At 38.1% G+C, this 19267-nt stretch overlaps 1 protein-coding gene across 16 annotated transcripts in view; it reads left to right on the forward strand.

Moving 5' to 3' along the window:
* Positions 1 to 15835, forward strand: part of ATPSCKMT (ATP synthase c subunit lysine N-methyltransferase) — a 21658-nt gene extending 5823 nt beyond the window's left edge. For 7 of the 16 annotated variants that reach the window (XM_085573614.1, XM_031503974.3, XM_031503973.3 and 4 more), the window contains one exon: positions 3777 to 15835. In XM_085573614.1, the coding sequence (XP_085429740.1) occupies positions 3777 to 3974 (198 nt within the window). In that variant the 3' untranslated portion in view covers positions 3975 to 15835. The remainder of the gene's footprint in view (positions 1 to 3776) is intronic. The other 9 variants (XM_085573619.1, XM_085573617.1, XM_085573616.1 and 6 more) reach the window with 5 other exon arrangements.
* Positions 15836 to 19267: the final 3432 nt, after the last annotated feature.

Raw genomic sequence — 19267 nt, forward strand, 5'->3', positions numbered from 1 at the left:
AAGTATTCATTTGCTGATGATTCCCTTTGAGTTTAATTCAGAAGTTGTTAATGCCCAGCCTCCTGAATGACTAAATTAATTTTCTAGAAACCTTAATGCATTTTTTCTTTTTTACTTAGGAACAATAGATCTCTTTAGCTTTTTAAATAATGCTGGCCTGATTTGATGCTTTCACGCAGTGTTTTTGTTAGCGTTCAGGAACATACATAATCACAGGACATGATTATATGCAGGTGCTTTTATTAAGAGCTCTGGGAATCAGGGGTACAAACCCAAATCTGACTCCGACATGGCTTTCGAGCTGAACGTATTTTATATTCTATCATTACATAACTCACATATTAATTTTTAAACTTATATTGTTCTATTGTATACATTGACATGAGTTTCTCGTGATCTTTCTTAGGTCACTGACCACAGTTTCTCGTGATTATTCTTATGATTAAACAGTAATTATATTTAATTACTAAACAATCATCACATCTAACAATTATATCAATTATCATGCACTAGCTACACAGTGCAGTTCTAGCAAATACGAGTTCTCCATGTGCTTAGGGTTTTTATTTTTCCAGGGCCTACTAAGCTTATTTTTCCTTTTAACCCTTAATCTCCATGATTTTACTGTCCCTTTTACCCTTTTACTGTCATTTTTATATTTCTATCTGAGATTAGCTTTAAAAACCTGAATTTATTAATCTTCAGGGAAGACTAAGACCTCTCATTCTTGAAAGCATCTGGGGGGAAGGTGTGTTTGTTTCTGAGTTATTGCAGAGAGAAACTTACTTGTTCAGGGGAGGGTGATGGAATTCTTGACAGGTGTTCATGTTTGCAGCTCTTGAGTATTTTAACTGATTATATACTGTACAAAAGGTTTACTAAACTATGTATCTATGTTGACACATTAAAAATTTCCCCCAAACCCTGGCTTAACATAAAATACAGTATGATTGTAACACCTAATGCAACTGATATATTTAGCTTAAAAACTAGTTTGACTGGTTCAAGGATAGGATTCTTTTTGGCTAAACTTGGCTGAACTATTAATGATGTTTTCCAATTTGTGCTAATTTGTCACAAATTTTCATAATCCATGTCTATATTTAATTCATAATAATTTAATTCATAATCCAATTTTCATAATCATAGTCCATGTCTATATTTTCTGTAACAAATTTTTTTCTGGTGCCTCAACTCAGTTTTAGACAGCAAAGTGGGCTCATTTTTCTAGTTTAAAGTGCTAGTAGGCTTATTTTTCTAGCTGTTTAAGGCAGCAAAGGTGTTTAAAAGCATTTGCAGTGCGGATGAAACCAGAGCCTTAAAAATATTTGGAGGTTACTCTTTGGTATATTAGATCTATGACTTTAATTTTCCTAAAATATTCAATTGTTAGCTTAAATGTAGCTATAATAAGATACCACATCAAAGGCTCACCCTGCATGTGATAGTGGAAGCTCTTCGCAGCCTTTGGTAATACCTTTTCTTTAGTCGGTCTTATTTTCTAATAATGTTCTTTTGGGTTTTGTTTCTTTTATATTTTTTGTGAAATTTTATGTATTTTTGTCTTTGTGACTTAAATTCAGCTATATTTGCAAATAGCTACTGCCCTTTAATTTTTTTTTAATATTTAAACATTACATCATGATAACCAACGTAAATTATATTTTACATGTAACATAAGTAGCCTGTAGAATTTGCTGTTAAAATTACTTATTCAGATAGATACAATATATAAGAATCAAAGGAACTTCAAATGGATGTGCACTGCTGATCTGCTTAAACACACCATCAAACTTTTCCAAAGGGCAAAAGTGGCTAAATCTGCTAGGTTTCTTTTTTTTTCCCTAGAACATAATCACTATTTGGGATGGAAAAGAAATTTCTTTTAAGTCTACATGTGTTAATTTATTTCTCACTTAATTCATGGCAGAATTTGCAAAGTACTTATTAGAAAAAGAGCTTCAGACTGGTCAGGGTGTTGCTCTGTTCTAGAAAAGTAGTGATATTTCCCCTGATTTTCATATCCTGTCAGTTTTTGTGAATAGAGGAAAGCTGGACTGCAGGTATTCAACCAAGGACAGTTGGTATGTGACACGGTTCCCCTCAGCATCCTGCTCTCTAGAGTGGGGAGAGATGGATTTGGTGGATGGACTGTTCAGTGGATAAGGAGTTGTCTGGATAGCTGCATTCAGAGAGTAATGGTCAATATATCAGTGTCCAGATGAAGATCAGTTACAATTGGTGTCCTTCAGGGGTCTGTATTAAAGCAGTCCTGCTTAATATCAATGGCATAAAGCACTGGGATTGAGTGCACTCTCAGAAAAGTTTGCAGATGACACTGAGCTGAGTGGTGCAGTTGACGTGCCTGAAGGACAAGATGCCATCCACAGGGACCTGGACAAGAAGTGGGCCCATGGGAATATTACGAGGTTTGACAAGACCAAGTTCAAGGTGTTGCACCTGGGTCAGGGTAAATCTTAAGTACCAACACAGGCTGGGGAATGAACAGATCAGAGCAGCCCTGCCCAGAAGGACTTGGGGATGCTGGTGCATGAGAGGCTGGACATGACCCAGCCATGCGCACTCCCAGCCCGGAATGCCAAACGTGTCCTGGGCTGCATCCAAGGCAGCGTGGCCAGCAGGGTGAGGGAGGGGATTCTGCCACCTCTACTCTGCTCTGGTGGGATCCCACTTGGAGTGCTGCATCCAGCTCTGGGCACCCCAGCAGGAGAGGGATGCGGACCTGTTGGAGTGGGTTCAGAGGAGCTCCTTTGTTATGAAGGTAGGCTGAGAGAATTGGGGTTATTCAGCCTGGAGAAGACTTGACTCAGGGGGGACCTTATTGTGGCCTTTTAGTACTTGAAGGGGGCTTGTAAGCAAGATAGAGACATCTTGTTTCCAGTAGGGCCTGTAGGGATAGGATAAGGGGTAATAGCTTTAAACTAAAAGAGGGCAGATTCATATTAGATATAAGTAAGAAAAGTTTTATGAATAGGATGGTGAAACACTGGAACGGGTTGCTAAGAGAGGCAGTAGATGGGAACTGGATGGGGCTCTGAGCAACCTGATCTAGTTAAAGATGTCCCAGCCCATGGCAGAGGTGTTCAACTTGGCTACCTTTAAAAGTCCCTTGCAATCCAAACCATTCCATGACTCTACATTCTCTTTCATGGAATGTTGCTGAAGGGATTCACATGCCAATGTTAATGGAGTGAGGATTCGACTGAGCTCATTTTCAGTATTACTTAACATAACAGTATTTTACCATAGACTGACAGCAGAATGCTTGCTTTGAGTTGTTGTCTGTGTGATGTTTTGAGTGTCCCAGGATTAGTCTTGGAGTTAGATTTTTAAATTTTGAGTCATGATGACCTTTGAGTATAACACAATAGCTCATAAAGGGTGTCATAAATAAATTCAGGGGGCTGAACTTTCATTCCCTCAGAGAAGAATCCCACTGAAGAGAATAATGAATTGGAGCATGCAAAGTCTTTTCCCAGCAGTTTTAGTTGTGTTTTTTTTTTTTTTTTTTAATGTAAGGGGTAATTGGTGGGTTTTGATTAAATTTGAATTTGAAAATAACCATTTTCTGGTTTTAGATATTCTTTGTCAAGGCATCAAAGCCAAAATATATATCATGAATACTTTCCTAAGATTAAAAAAAAAAAATACTCAAATATTGGATTTCTCTTGAGAACCTGAATTAGATTCTAAGAGAATGCTCCTGGTTTCCTGGTTTTTACTGTTTCTGAGAGGTTTTTCTTGTAATTCAACAGATGCCACAGCTGGAGAAGAAGCTAGAAGAAGAACTTAAGTGTAATGCCAGAATCATTGCCTGTCGCTTCCCTTTCCCTTGCTGGATTCCAGATCATACTACTGGAGAGGGAATAGACACTGTGTGGGTCTACGATTTGAAAAGTTCTAGAGGATGTGAAACAAAAAGCTTGGAAATTACACCAGAGACACAATCATAAACATCAAATTTGTTCTCTTACAGAAGTTTTCATCTTTGACTGGACCTGTTGAAGATAACATTAATGTGGAGAGAGCCCTGGCATATAAAGATGTGTATTCACTATAAGAACTGAAGTACAGTGGCTGTCTAAAAGCACACAAAGGTTACTGAAAGGGGTAGTTAAATGGCTTAATATGATGTCCTGATTTAAATCCATCCAGCAGTGGAGTACCACACAGATGTTCACTCACCGCAGTCCACAGATTCCCCCAGTATGATGGGAAAGAAAACTGAAAGAAAGGTCATACCCATGACCATGGATTGATATGGGACTAGTTTAATAATTTAAATAAATTAACTCATAATTAACAACAACAAAAGAGGAGTAAAACCCAAGAAAAATGAGTGCTGCATAATACCCTTGCTTACCACCCACTGATGGATGTCCACCCCATCCCAGAGCAGCGACCGGTCCCTCCTTGCCAACTCTTCCCAGTTTATATACTGGACATGATGTTCTGTAGTGTGGAATATCTCTTTGGTCAGTTCAGCTCAGCTGTCCTGGCCCTGCTTCTTGCACACCTTCTTGTTAGCAGAACATGAGAAAATAAAAAGTCCTTGGCTTGGACTAAGCACTGCTCAGTATCTAAAGTAACTAAAACCATTAGTGTATTATCAGTGTTAGTCTTTTCTAAATCCAAATGACAGTGTTGTACCAGCTAATAGGAAGAAAATCAACTCCCAGCTGAAAGCAGAATATGTTGTTAGTCAAAATTATGAAATATAGAAGAGGAAAACTTTAATATGGAAAAGGGTTTAGAACACCCTTCATTACAGTTAAGGGAATATATGTATAAATTCAAATGCTCAAATTTGTAAACTTAATATACACTAAAATGTGGGAGATGGATGGTGGGTGCTGCTGCCTAATATCTGTTCCCAACAAACCTCTCCTGTAGAAAGGCAAGTTGGGTAAACATTCAGGCAACACAGTCAGGTTCACACACCACACTCATCGCAGCTGGCTCAGCGAGAGAAGCAAGAAAGGCTCTTTTGGCAAGGTTTTATTCCAGCAAAGTCGTGAAACTGAAGGTAACCCAACAAGAAAGAGGACAACCCCGTGGAGCAGGCAGCTTAAGAAAGGGAAGGGCTGGAGGGAGGAGCTAAGGGCTGGGCAGGGTGTGGCCACCAGGGGTATCCAACCAATGAAGGAACAGGGAAAGGAGAAACCAGGGGAAGTTTGTGTGAGTCTTGTCATTGCCCCCCAGGAGAGCTACTCTATGGTAGTCATTGGTGTCGCCAGGGCAGAGGGCTTGGGAATTGGCTGAGAGGAGAGTTCATGGGATTGATCCTACAATATACATTCTTTCTGACCCTCCAGAACATTTGGTATTGGTGTTGGAATGATGTGCAAGTGTCTTCTCAAATGAGCTGTATTTCCAAAATGTCTGAATTTTGTATGCCAAGTACATAGTGCTGCATACACAAAACTGGTCCAGATGGAATATGATGATGACACCAATGTTTCACACCACAGCCTTGAATGTGTACTTTTAAAAGTTGAGTATGACAAAATGGGCAAATATAATAAGTTGTTTGTTCATTAACACAAGTGCTGCCTCTGATTATATTAATGTTTTTTTTTTAATTTGACTTGTGTTCTGTTTTAGCATCTGCTGGAAAATAAACTCCAAGAAGCCACTCCTCTTCTTTACCTCTTTCAGTAAGGGAGGGGCAAAAGCAGTAACTTAGGGGTTGAGATAGTGTTAGTGATAGAATCCTGGATGCTGAGAATTTTAAACTTTCTGTGCTTAAAGGCACAGACCCACAAGAGAGCACTGCATTTGACCTGAAGTCATGGAACAGGCTTTTCAAATTGATTAATAGCACTGGGATTTTGGGTGTGTAGTTGGTTAGAAGTCTATCACAGGGTGGAAAACTTAGAGTTTGGGATTTTAGAATATAGAAATAAGTATGAAGCTAGATGGAGGTTTAAGAGCAGTGGCAGGTTGTTCTTCTTTGCCTTCTTCCTTCTTCATGGGTTTGGGTGATGCTTTGTGATTGGACAGAAAAGTCAGCATTGTGGACTTTGGGGGATCAGTTATTGGGTTAAAAGGGAAAATAATCTAGGTGTCCTTTCTTAATTGGATAGTTTAGTTTTAAAAGGCCTTGTAACAAGAGTTAGTAATTTTGTGCCTTGCTAATGAAAATCTGCCACACTCATGGTAGTGAGACTGTAGCATAGATAAGAAATAAGAAACACCTGAGTCTGAACATTAAATACCATCTTAAGTGCCTTCAATCCCGACCTCAAGAAATCGATAAGAGAGCAATTTACTGAAAGCACAAAGCAAGAATAAGACATAGCACAGTAACAATAGCAATATTAATAGTAAAAGGATACAACAAGAAGGTATTTTAGTGACAAAAATGGGTGTTCACCACTGGGAACAGGAATGCTGTTGGGTGCTTCCAGTAGTTTGTGTCCTCGGACAAAGGCAGCATGATGGCTGGGCAGGCAAAATGGCCAACTCCCAGTGGAGCACCAGGGTTTTCCTTTGGAAACCATACCCTCCACTGATGGCATGTATGGTGCAGAATAACAACCTGGTCACGATGCTAAGCTCTGACCCCTTTCTTCAACCAGGACGACTTGTTACAGGAACACAAAACTGCAGGAGGATGCTTTTACTGAACTCTTACTGGTGTAGGCTGTTGCAGATGACCATAAATTTTCCTAATCTTTCTGATTTAGGAAAGGTTTCAAAAGTCATTTACTTCTCAGTAAAGTGCCAGCATTTCTGTCTGCTCAAACATTGGATAAAGATACAGATGAGGGTTGTGCAGGCTTGAAGGCTGTCTCTGATTCCAGAGCTAGTTGTTGTATCTAGTTTGGCTAAATATAATTTAATTTAATTTAATTTATAGTGAGATGAGAAGGAAAGTTTTCAATCAGACTTGTTTTCCCTTGTATTTTTCCATACCATCTGATGAGATCTCATAAACTCATGGTGTCACTGTGTGGCTTTTCCTTGTAAGTGAAGCAAGTTCTCCTTGTCCTTTTGCTGGTACTGGTTTGCAGTGGGGTACTGTCACTGTGTTGGTGTTTTCCTTTCCTACCACAATTACAACACTTTTCTGTTGTCTAATGGTCTGCTTACTCATTCTATTTATCTGGTTCTCAGGTAGAGTTTTACTGTTTTCACCCATTAGCAATTAGTCAAAGCTCATAGTTAGCCTCCCCTGGCCCCAGTTAGCATACAGCCTGTTTGTTAAGCAGTAATGCTCTAAGTTTGTCAGATCTTTGCATATACGTTACCCATGGAATGAAGCTTAAACAAGCTGGGCAATTGTCACCTGACTTCAAGGCAGTCATTGCCACAACTGAAATTAGCTCAGCCCAAGAGAAGTGCTGAGGCATTTTTATCAGGTGTTAGGAAAGGAAATTCATCTGGTCTGTAGAATCTGATTTGAAAAGAAGTTGGGTGCTATTTGGAATGTGTAGTCTACAATGATGTCTGTACCAATGCTTTTTGATTTTGATGTGAGGGGACAGGAAGAAGTTAAAATATAAATCCACACTGAGGATTTGAAATGGAGCATGGTTTTGTCCTGAAAATGTACACAAAAAAAAGGGCAAATGTGTCTGTAGTGTGCAAAGGAGATGTGATTTCAGCATTACATGGCAAGGCACACCTGTGAACATGGAGACTGTGTGTACTGAAGAACACTGTCTGGTAAGCAGTTTGACAGCCTTTCGCTGCAAGAATGCATAAACTATCTTATAAAATTGTACTAAATGCTTTATATAATGATTTAAGTGTTACAATCATTAGATGGAGATAGAGTGACAGGACAGGGATAGAGTGGTTTATGTAAAATGCCTGAATTTAATATTCCAAGGCCATAAAACTGGAGCCTCAGACAAATCTGAAATAATTTCTAACAAAAAGAGACTAACGAAGGGAAAATCAACTAATTCAGCAAAGTTCTTCCCTGAATTATCATAATGGAAAAGAGAAGGCAAAATATTTTGATCCATTGAATTGTGTGTGACTCCTCTGCAGTGCAGTGCTTTGACCCAGGTTTTTACAATCTGCATTCATTAAATTTAGTTTGTAGGAAATGAAGCACTTATTTACTCTTCTCCTGTGTTTGACTATGTTTTTCTATTACATTGACCTTTACCTGCCAAAAGGTAAAACTTGATTTCCCTTTTTTGCCTGTGGTAAAGGTTTTGGGATGTGCACTTCCTAGTTACCACCTATTGCTCCAGGAATACTTTTTCAGGAGGGAACAATATAATTAATGATATGATGACCTGAGCTTTGGGAGAACTAAGTACTGTCCTCCAGGTAAGGAGAGATTTATCATTGTTTCAAAGTAAAGCAGAGGGCTGTTTCTTGCCCTGGCTTTTGGGGGCCTAAACTGAATTAGGCAGTAGTCTGAAGGTTTGGGATTTCTTATGATATAAGGAAATGTGCTGTATTTCCTGTTTCTGTGGCTTAAGTATGAAATGGAAAGCAAAGTGTTCTAATTTTTTCCCAGGAGGACTAGGAAATAATTTTGTTGACATATTGTCCTTTTCTATTACTTGCTATTTTCATTTGATAGTTTTTGAGATTAAATACTTATCTGTGACTTCAGTTATCACTGTATGGATTATTATGTTGATACACTTCCTATTGCTAAGGTAATCTATTATGATTTTGTTGATATGATACTTCAGAATGAAAAATTGTTTCTTCTGAAAACCAGGAAAGAGAATTACCATCATAAAATTACAGTGTAGGTCTGAAGCTAAAAGGAGGAAACATTCAAGCTACACATGCTTTTCAATATCAAAGTAATTTAGATACACAGAAAAACCTATAGTTTATCTTCATTTGTATCTTCTAGTAGAATCACAACGCCTTTCAGGAGTTGTGTTATTTTTTCCTTGCCCTGCCAGATTTTAACAAAAAAAGGTGTTACATTACTGAATACCTAGTGCTTTCCTGATATACTGTAGAATTTAATTTGTTTGTAAAACATAAAGGTCAGGGTCATACTTAAAAATGTGTTCTTTGTTCTTTCCCCCCTCTTTTTTTTTTTTTTTTTTTTTTAATAGCGAGACACAGTATGTCCATACAGGTTTTGTGATGCAAGATGAATTGAATAAATGCAGCATCTTAGAGCTGCAATTCTAATTTTGTTGTTTTCCATTTTGCAGAAATTTGCTTTGTAGAGAGAAGGAGGCAGGTATGGCTCATGGCAAGACAGCTGTGAGATAAGCAGCTTGCTCAGTGAACTGCAAAGTCACTACAGCCACACACTAAACCAAACTTGACCAGATTTGTTTGGGAAATGTACACTTATTTTGTGGGTTTTAGGCATTTCTATATCACTGGGCATAATGAAGTTTTTGATTTATCCTCTGGTCTGATTATATGCTGCTACTTAATCTAGTACTGCTCCAAGTAAGTTAATCCTCTGTCTCTGAGCTGCTGTTTGTTTCTGACTCATGAGTTGTAGCCAGGTAAGAATATACAGAATCTGGTTTCAAATTAAGTACAAGCCAGTTGAGTGAATGTGGTCTGTGGAAAAAGAGTTCCAAATCCCAGGCTTTGGGGAAGTCTTCCATCTTTCATGAAGGACACAACTCAGAAAGCAGCAGAGATCTCCTGAATTCTTCATAATTTAACAATGACTTGAGCTTTGCTTTTCTTACATGTGTATTCTTTAAGCAGTTTGACTGCTGTAATACCATTGCAAGATCTGTAGGAGAAGTAAGCAAAGGCAGCATTTTGGTTACCATTTGTATTTGGAGCTAAGGGAGGAAAGGAGAAAGGGGATTGCCTGAAGAAGGGCAATTGATTTGGGTCTATTTCAAAAGCATCATCCATGTGTACTTCTCACTGCATTGGAGAATCCATGCCACAACTGGGCTGTGAGCATTCACTCAGAAATGGGCTCATGTCTGATGCCATTGCTCTTGGATGAACAGTAAGTATTGATAGGTGGCCTCATACTTCTGCAGTTTAATTTTCTGTGGTTTACAGTTACTGAAGCATCTATTCAAGAAAGGATGAGAGTCCTTCAAATTCATAGTTGAATTTTGGATTGGCCTGTGCGGGGCCAGGAGTTGGACTTCAACAATTCTTGTGGGTCTCTTCCAGTTTAGGATATTCAATGCTTCTGTGGTTGAAGTGGGTAGCCTAACGTCAGATTTAACGCCAGTAAATTCTGCTGTGAGCGAATTATTTTTCTTTTACATTTGCCAAGATTGCAGTTCTGTAGTTTTAAAATGTAGCCCCAACTTGCTTTTCAGAAATAATATACATTTCTTTTAGAAGTTTTCTTGAATTCTTAGTAAGACAGCATGGCATCTATGTTTAACTTAAAAATCACCCTTGAGCAAGATTAATGAAAATGTTAATTCTGCAGCTTTTTTCTTTGCGTGATAATATTTCTGTTAATCCTTGTACCTTTTACTGAGGGAGACATACATGGACAACCACCACTTTTCCACCATTCTTTTTCTGAAATCTCCCTCATATTTAAGTGTTTGCTTTGATTTTTCATATTCTCTTTTCACAATTTCACTGACTTCATAAATTAATCGGTCTTCAAATTTCTTTTACATGATTTTTTCCCCTGTAAATTAGTTTCCTTTCTTTTTTTTTTTTTTTCTTTTTTCCTAGCCACTTTGCAGGAAGACTAAATATGTTAAGCAATGTTCTTCTTCTCTCTAACATTTTAACATGTATTGAACAGACCTTGATTTATTTAGCAGTCTATGCTGGCAGAACCTGGCGTTCATTTCCAGTGTATGAAAGAAAAACACATCTACACCAATGGTATTTAGAGTGAAAAATAGCCTTGGTCTACAACAATTCTGGCTAGTTAGTAGTTCTAATTACCTAATTTAACTTTTTTTTTTTTTGTATTTCATCACATGGCAAATTAATACAGGCCTTTTATCCCTTTGGTAGTTCTTTGGATTTGGGTTATTTGTTCAGGTGTGACTTTTGCTGATTTCTTTTCCTTAGTATAATGTTGGTATTTCTATTAGAGGCTTCGGTTGAAATGTCAGATGGGGGTTTATTCTGCAAGTTGGTGTGTAGAGCTAGAGCAATCACTGTGATGTTCTCCTATGAACTGCTGGCATTGGTAAAAATTATGTGAAATCTGCTTACCAATAAATGCACAGGGATATTTTTCGTCTTACTGTGTATGTTGTGGTTTTTTTAAAAGTAAAGGATGTTCTTGAAGATTTATAAAACTTATGGAACAATGAGGTCTTTGCAAGGTCAGAAGCAGTAAATTACGGGCTTTCAACTTGAGGTTTGTGGCTACCTTCTAAGGAATCCACAAAAGTAATTTAAAAAGTAGATCTACTCTCAGCAGATACATTTGCTACCCATGGCCCATGGTTGTCTTTTTTTTCACTGGAAAATTTTAATGTGTCTGAAATGATAATTTAAGAATCCCTGAACTAAAAATGTGGGTTTAGGTAAGATACCTGCTCAATGGAAAGAGCTTATCAAAGTGAGGGTTTTTTTCCTCCTTCTTTCTGTTGTTGCTTGCCTGGATTGTTGAGCTTTTAACCTCTGCAGTGTATAAGCCTCTCTGTCTCTTCTGATGAGCATGTAATTTCCTATTCTACTACATGAGAGCAGTATCATGGTTTTGCATGTTCCCATTGCATTCAAATAATTCTTGCTTTTCAGGTAATTATATTTTTTTGTTTAGGGTCTGCTTAAACATTATAATAACATCTTCAAAGCACCTGATGAACTGCCACTGAAGGCTGTCTAAAAAGCCAACAGAGCCCTTGAAACTCCTTAATGCTGTAATGTCAGCAGCTGTCCACACCTAAGCTTTGGTTCAGAGAGGCAGAAATGTGTGTCCCTCATTCATATGCTCTCTTGATTCTTAGCATTTTTTTGAAAATGTAGGTGTGAGGTGAAGACACAAAAGGAGTTATCAGGAGAAGGATCAGTGTGAGCTCTGTGAGACAAAAAAATGTGAGTGGTGAGATATAGCTAAAATCTGTGCCTTCTCTGTCCCTCCAGCCCTTAAGGTTTAATTCTGTCTTTTTTAAAATTTCCCGTGAATTTTGTGTTGCTCTTCTTGAAAGTATGCTTCTCTTCTTTCCTTCTTTCCTTCTTTCCCTTCTTTCCCTTCTTTCCTTTCTTTCCTTTCTAAATATTCCATTCTCTAAATTGTGCACAGATCTGTATTCATGTATATTTTATTGCTGCTTCCTTCTTTTAAGTACACAGAAACCAGACTTATACTCTGAATACCTTTATGTCAATACATAAATAAGCTTTGTGGGTGTGATCAATACCAATTAAGTTTATTTGCAAGCACAGGTCTCACATTGAATCAATTCTAAAAAGAGTTTGAGCAGGACAATAGTGACAAATAGTGGTCATCATAGGAAAACACTAGCATTACTTAGATTACTTAGAGATGGTGATGGTAGAGTTTTCTGCTATTGAGGTACTTTTAATTTCAGTGGGCAGTCTGATGTGCCAAGCCAAGTCAGGGAATGAAAAGGTAGTAGCAAAACAACACTTTGTGGGGTGCTTTAAAATAAATTTATTTTTAAAGCTGTCTTCAGAGGCTGCCTTCTGCCTTTATCTAAGTTGTTAAGTACAGTTTTTCTGATAAAGAGTATGTTGGTAGGAGAGTATTATTGGCTGAGCTAATATAGCTAGTAAGCATCTAGAGGTGTTTATTCTGTAAATAAATAAAAAAATCAGATTTTTTTTTTACCTTTTCCCCCACCCCACAAATGAAGAAAAAACAAAAAAACAGCAGCCCTTTAGAGTGACAACTTCGCTGAATTAAAATGGAAATTATCTTTATCATCCTAAAAATTAAATATGAGAAAAACTTTTAATATGAAAAACCTTGTCAACTTCAGCAGCTGGCTCTTATTTACTGGAGAGCATTAAATATAATATAAATCAGATCTAGAATGACAACAAATGGTTTAAGTTACATAGAAGGAGTTACTGCTTCTTGTGAGTCTCCTGGACATACACTCTGAATTAGGTTGTTTGCTTATTCTAATAAAAACACAGATCAAATAACACTTTTATCAGGATTATTTGTCTACTGCAGGAAAATTAAATAGTCTAAGCACTTTCTATGCACAGGAAACCTGCATGCTGGATCTGTCATGAAGTTTTATCTGTAGCTATTTTTCTTATGCTCATCAGTACTTTGGGAGACTGTGAACATCAGATGATTCAAGTGAGGACATTTTTCCACTTGGGTCATACTTGCACATACAAATTAGATATTGGAGCATGCCTTTAATCTCTTTCAGAATATGTGATCAATAGTGATCCATTTTCTAGTATTGTTTTAGTCTGAATGATAAAATTTTCATTTCCACAGGCATTAAACCAGATACTGCTTATAATTCGTCTTTCTGTTCTGTCATGTGCCTGAAGAATCTATGCTGGCAATACAAGTGTATTTCCATTTCTGTGCAAAATACCCAGGAGATGTTTTATTGTCCTTGAGCACCTTTATTACTGTGCTGAGACAGTGTTTCTGTCCTGGTGTTGCATATGCAGGTCGTTCACTGTCTGAGCTTGTAAGTACCCATGCTGTAAAGGCTGCTGCTTTCTTGTTGGGGTACTCCAAGCAGCACTGAACCCAGGATACTGGAGCTCAAGCTCCACAGCAGATAATCCAATAAAAGTATTGGACTTTGCTTTGTATTTATTGCTGTTAGGTCCTCCTTGATCACTATACCCCATCCCTCCTCCCCTCCATGAATAAACAGCCCCCCACCCCAACCTCATCCACCAGATTGCATTTATTTGATGTTCAGCTGCTGGTACAAATGAGCACATTCCTTTCCAGCTTTGTCTAGGCCATGGGCCTACTGAGACCTGTTTATGTTTTGATATAAGTAGGCTCAGTTTTAGCTTCAGCTGTCTCAATCAAGCGTCTGCCTAAGAAATCCTCAAAATCTTTGAAGGCACTGAAATGAGTGAGCTCAGGGTGCTGAACATTTCCTGGCGCTTGCTGTCTTAGCATGATGGAACACAGCACTGATGTAGGCACACAGTTTGTGGTAACTGGGAGTGGGGCTGCAGTGGAGCCTCATCCCCAATGGGCTACAGGTGTGCAGGACAGGTGAGCAGCATTGAAGGTGATGAGACATGCAGTGCTGACCCATCACCACAGGGTGCAGAGGGCACACAGGTGTGAGGCATGTAAGATGAAGCGTATAAAACTTTGGACTGAGGGGCAATAAAGAGCAGTAGCCTGAAGCTTTCTGAAGCAGTGTTATTTCATATGGGCTGATGCTTTCTGCTATTGTATGGTGAGTCTCTGTGTATTATGGTTGTCTCAACTGTGACATGTGCTGTGACACACCAGTGATTTTCATAGGCTTTTATAAAGGCTGCTGTTGCTGAATTTTCTCTCTTTCCCTCTGTTTAGGAACTTTGCTAAGCAAAGTCTACTCTCTGACTAATAGTGGTAGAATACAGTTCCATAATTTACACTGCTCTTACTTTCTAGCATAAACTATTTATAAACTTTCCTTAACTGGGGGGCAAGAGCTTGGAATCCTTCTATTCAGCACAAACTTACGAGCAAGGCTCTTGGACTGAGGAACTTCCGTTTCTCTTTGGTAAATCTCTCAGCAGCAAAAAGATCCTATACTACTAGAGACTGGAATGCTTTCTCTTTAATTCCTGTTGTGGATATGGATGCTTTTTGTCAGGACTACAATTAGGAATATCTTGATTTTCCACCAAGACTTTGTATAATTACCGATGGCTTAAGGTTAGTCTGAGGGGGTTGATACTGGGTCTGCAATGGAGTGTTGGAGTAGCAGAACTTTGTCTATTTGCCTTCTGGGGGAATGTTGAAAACCATGTTTTGGTCCTCACAATAGCATAATTTCTTTTATACGTCTGTAAATATATCATAATGTATTGATATAATGAAAATATAAGAATAACCTCCTGATACTAATACTCTAGGAATAGATTAAGCTAAATACTACTGAATAGAAATTTCTAGGTTTCCCTTCAGTAAGTATGTGTTAAGCCTATTAACTTTAGGGAATTTGTTTGCATGTATTTAAAAGAAATTAAAAGTAGATGTAGAAGGTAACTAGCATTCTAACTGCTATTTGTTTGCATTCAGCCCTGAAGTAAAAGTCAATGTTTATACAGCAGTATTTATTTTCAAACTACTACTGAGTAATAAATCCGGAAACACTTTTTTTTTTTTTTTTAGGATTGGCTCATATTATCTTCACCCTTTACAACCGCAAAAATTGTAGCAAAGAGCTAGTTTGTTTAAGACCACAAAAGAAATTGGTGGCAATGCTGTGATTAAAACAAAGCCAGCAACTGCATGCCTGTGTCTGCAGCTGGAAGAATGTGATTTTTAAATTGCTGCTCCTGAGGGTGGCAGTACCTGTGCGCTTTCACAACTGATGAAGACATGGAAAAGGCAGATGCTCACTTATGCCACATAGTGCTTTCTTACTGTTTACAACTACAAGACAAGCCATCTACAGTGGTTGTCTCTGTCAGATTCATCATCGTGGTTTTGTTTCTTTGGTCTTATCTTTTTATTAGCTCTTACTAGGTTTTATGTCTCATAGCTATTGCTTTTAACTGCGTTTGGGCCCTTCTGTCGTTGTTAAGACACAATACTTCACAGCTAAAGTTATTATTTGTACTGCAGTTTACAACTTTGTGTTTTGTACTACACCCTGGTCCATTTTTGTGCAAAACATTTTTCTATCTTTTGTGACAGAAAAGTTGTTGTTAATGAAAACAACATTAGTTGTTGTTAATGAAAATCTGTTGTTAATGGAAGTATTAAACATAAATTGTCTCCAATCCAGCATAGGTGTTATGATTTTTGTATATTACTATTTTACTTGCCTTTTTTTTTTTTTTTTTTTTTGATCTTTGTGCATGGGCTGTGTCTTAATTCCCTGAGGATACTTCACTATACATAAATGAAACTTTATGAAGTCATTAGATCTGCCATGGCTGATGTTAGTAAGCCTACATGTTCTTACTACTTGTTTTTGTTTCTGTATTTGTTTGTGGGTACAAATGAGATGATCTGAGAGAAGAACTATTTTCCTTAGGCCTTTGATAACTTTATCCTTTGTCAGAATGGCATGAGAAATAGAATGAAAAAGTCTTGTGTTGGTATGTCTCTTATCACCAGTTCTTGCTGATGTAAGTTTTCTGTCATGCTAATCCCAAACTCATTTTTAGCTGACATAAGCATAAATTTTAAGTGCAGTTACTATCTAGATCTTCTGGTTTAGGAGTGATCAGCTTAAGCATCTCAAAGCCAGCACTTGAAAAATAGGCTGCTGACATCATGCGTGGAATCTGGCTAGGTTATTTGCTTTTTCTGATTTTTCAAAAAGAAGAGACAACAATTTGGCACACTTTCTAAATATGAACAAGCTCAAGACAAAATACTTTCTTTACAATTCCCGTGAAAATGCATGGTGAGCAATGCATTAACAAATACACTACTGCTATCATGGCAATCAAATACCTTGTGGGTTAATTAAGTAAGCATAGTCAAAGTTTGGTAGTGCAGAAACAATGCAGCAAAAAGAATTGCTGATTTCAGCATCTGATCACTGAATCCCAAAAGCAATCACAAAAATCAGATCAGTCATGCCAAATGAAAAAGCAGTTCAGAGTGGTTATATAAAAATGCTTCTGGAGACTGTTTTCTACACAGTAACATGAATTATTTCGTTGAGGGTTTTTTTCCCCCTAATTGAAAGATCAGTGACAATGTGTTCCCAGCCCTGAGACTGACTTTCCTCTGCATCATGTGATGCAGCATACCACTTTTGTTCAATATGTTAATAAATGTAATTAATATGACTAGAATGACATTAAATAGGAAAAGTTGCTGGGGAGAACAGTAGTTACTGACAATTAGGTGGTCTCTAGCCATTGTAACTCTCGGGTGTTCAGCCTGTACTTCTGTCATGCCACATTGGTACAGCCAGAGCCCTAAGATCAAAGAAAAATCAATATGCTTTTTCAGCCAGGGCCAAGAGTGGAATGGGCAATGCAAAAAGGCCAGCTGAACTGAGAAACATTAAATCTTCCCTGAAGAGCAAGAACCTTCTATTGTAGCTGCTTTCAAAATGTTTATTGAAAAGTGATAGAGAAGAAATGTGAATATCTTAAAGTGTTTTCCTTATTACAAAAGTGTTACACCATCTATTGTACCTATGTGCTTTAGGGAGTATCCTTTCTGAAGTAATAATGATTATGCTGATAGAAACTATTTGAAAAAAAAAAGTCCTACAGTTTGCATTAAAAAAATGCTAGAGCAGTTGAAAGCTTCAGTCCAGTGCATATCCAACAAATGAGGAGAATATATTTGCTCACACAGGGTTTTAACATGGGCATCTGCCCCTTCTGGAAGGATCAAGTTCCTTTAACTGATGTCTCCTGCTTATATCTGAAACAAGCTGGGGTGTGTGTCAGCAGGCCAAATCCAAACACGAGGTGTAGTTATAAATACTACAAGATATTAAGAGAAGGCTCAGCCTTCTCTAAAGACCATGCAGCAGAATTGGCTACCAATGTCTTAGTGGGTTCAGAGCCTTTTTTCTTGCTAGTGGCAAGACTATTATAGTGGGTAGTGTTCTTGTGTCTTACAAAGGAGAATTGGCTTTCTGTCTCCTGGAATAAATCTAGGTGGAGTCAAGATATTAATTAGCCTTTCCTAGTGATAAATCCCCCTGAAGTGTCATTGGTCTGGACCTACTGCTCTTTCATATTTTCTGGCTTTTAGCTGATTGAACAGTTACTTATCCTTTGGCCTATTGAAATTGCAGCTGATTTCAGTACCAAGGTTGAAGACAGCTGCTGTGCATAGGGATTTACATGGTCATACACAGCTGTGCTGAATCATACTGAGCTATAGTGAGCTCCTCAAATTACTCTGTCAGGATTCAATGGAACTGTAACAAATTGGAAATACCATGTCTCAGTAATTGGTACCAAAGGACAGCTTTGGCAGAAAGACCCTAACCAATGATGAAGACATTTCTCTGCCACCAGAGGACTAATCTTTCACCCCTTGTTTCCCCTATGTTCCCCATGTGTTCAGCAGCTTAAGCTGTCCATTCATTATTGTGGTGTAGAAGGGGTATGGAAACTTCTCCATCCTAGAGGCTTTGCTCCATCATGTTAAGGAAACTTCATTGCCTGATCATCCAGGAATCACACTGTCAGTCATTCTCTCACCATCTGACTGGAACTGAGGTCCCTTCTCCACTACACATCCCACACCCCCACACACACAAGGTTTCCTTATGGCTCAAGTCCAGGTTTCCTTCAGCAGTCTCAGATGCCCAGATCCTTCAAAGAGCTGAATCCAAGGAGGGATCCAGCACACAGGGCTACCTGCACTATGCTTATCCCTCAAATTTCACTCCCATGGTTGGTGAGGAATGCAGGAAAAGGTTGCTGCCAACATTGGGCATGGTTTTCCTTGCGTTGTCGAGGTCTCAGATTTTAATGATGCCATTGGTGATGAGGACAAACATCTTCCTGAGCCTATTTACAGAGCTCCACAAGCTGCTTGTTCAGGCTGTGTGAAGAGATCCACAGAATCACAGAACACCCTGAGCTGGAAGGGACCCACAAGGATCACCAAGTCCAGCTCCCAAATGAATGGTCCATTACAAGCATCAAACCCACAACCAAGGTATTATTAGTACCATGCTCTAACCAAACCCATTCACTTTCTGTCTGTAAACACTTTAGGCAACACTAAGGCTTTGTTTTCTGTCACAGTAAATCTTTCATTTTTAATTTAAGTGACAAACAAGAGACAGATAAATGTGTTGCTGTCCAGTAAAGTGTCACTTTGGATCATGCCCTAAATCCATATAACTCTGACTACCAATTATGTGGTGTGTTTAAACTGGAAAAGTTATCCTGAACTCCTGATCTTACGGTATGAATAAAATAGTCAATATAAAAACTTAAATATGGAACATTTATCAAAGCTTCTTAATATATAGTCCTTTATTATGTGTTTTATTTTACAGTCTCTTGCAATGCATAACTCAGTAATGAGTTATTGTAGTACAGTGAAAACTTGCAAAACCGTATTCATATACTTATTGTAATCCACTATATTTTAAATATGCAGAATTTTTTCTTTCCCTTTTGAAATATTTTATATTTTAATGTGCTTTGGGATGACAGAGACTAAAACGTGACAAAACTTTAAGTACTACACTGTTACAGCTGGAAACATTCTCATTTGTGG

Source organism: Lonchura striata, chromosome 2, assembly GCF_050655825.1.
Source record: "Lonchura striata isolate lonStrDom1 chromosome 2, ASM5065582v1, whole genome shotgun sequence".
Taxonomy (NCBI): Eukaryota; Metazoa; Chordata; class Aves; order Passeriformes; family Estrildidae; genus Lonchura; species Lonchura striata.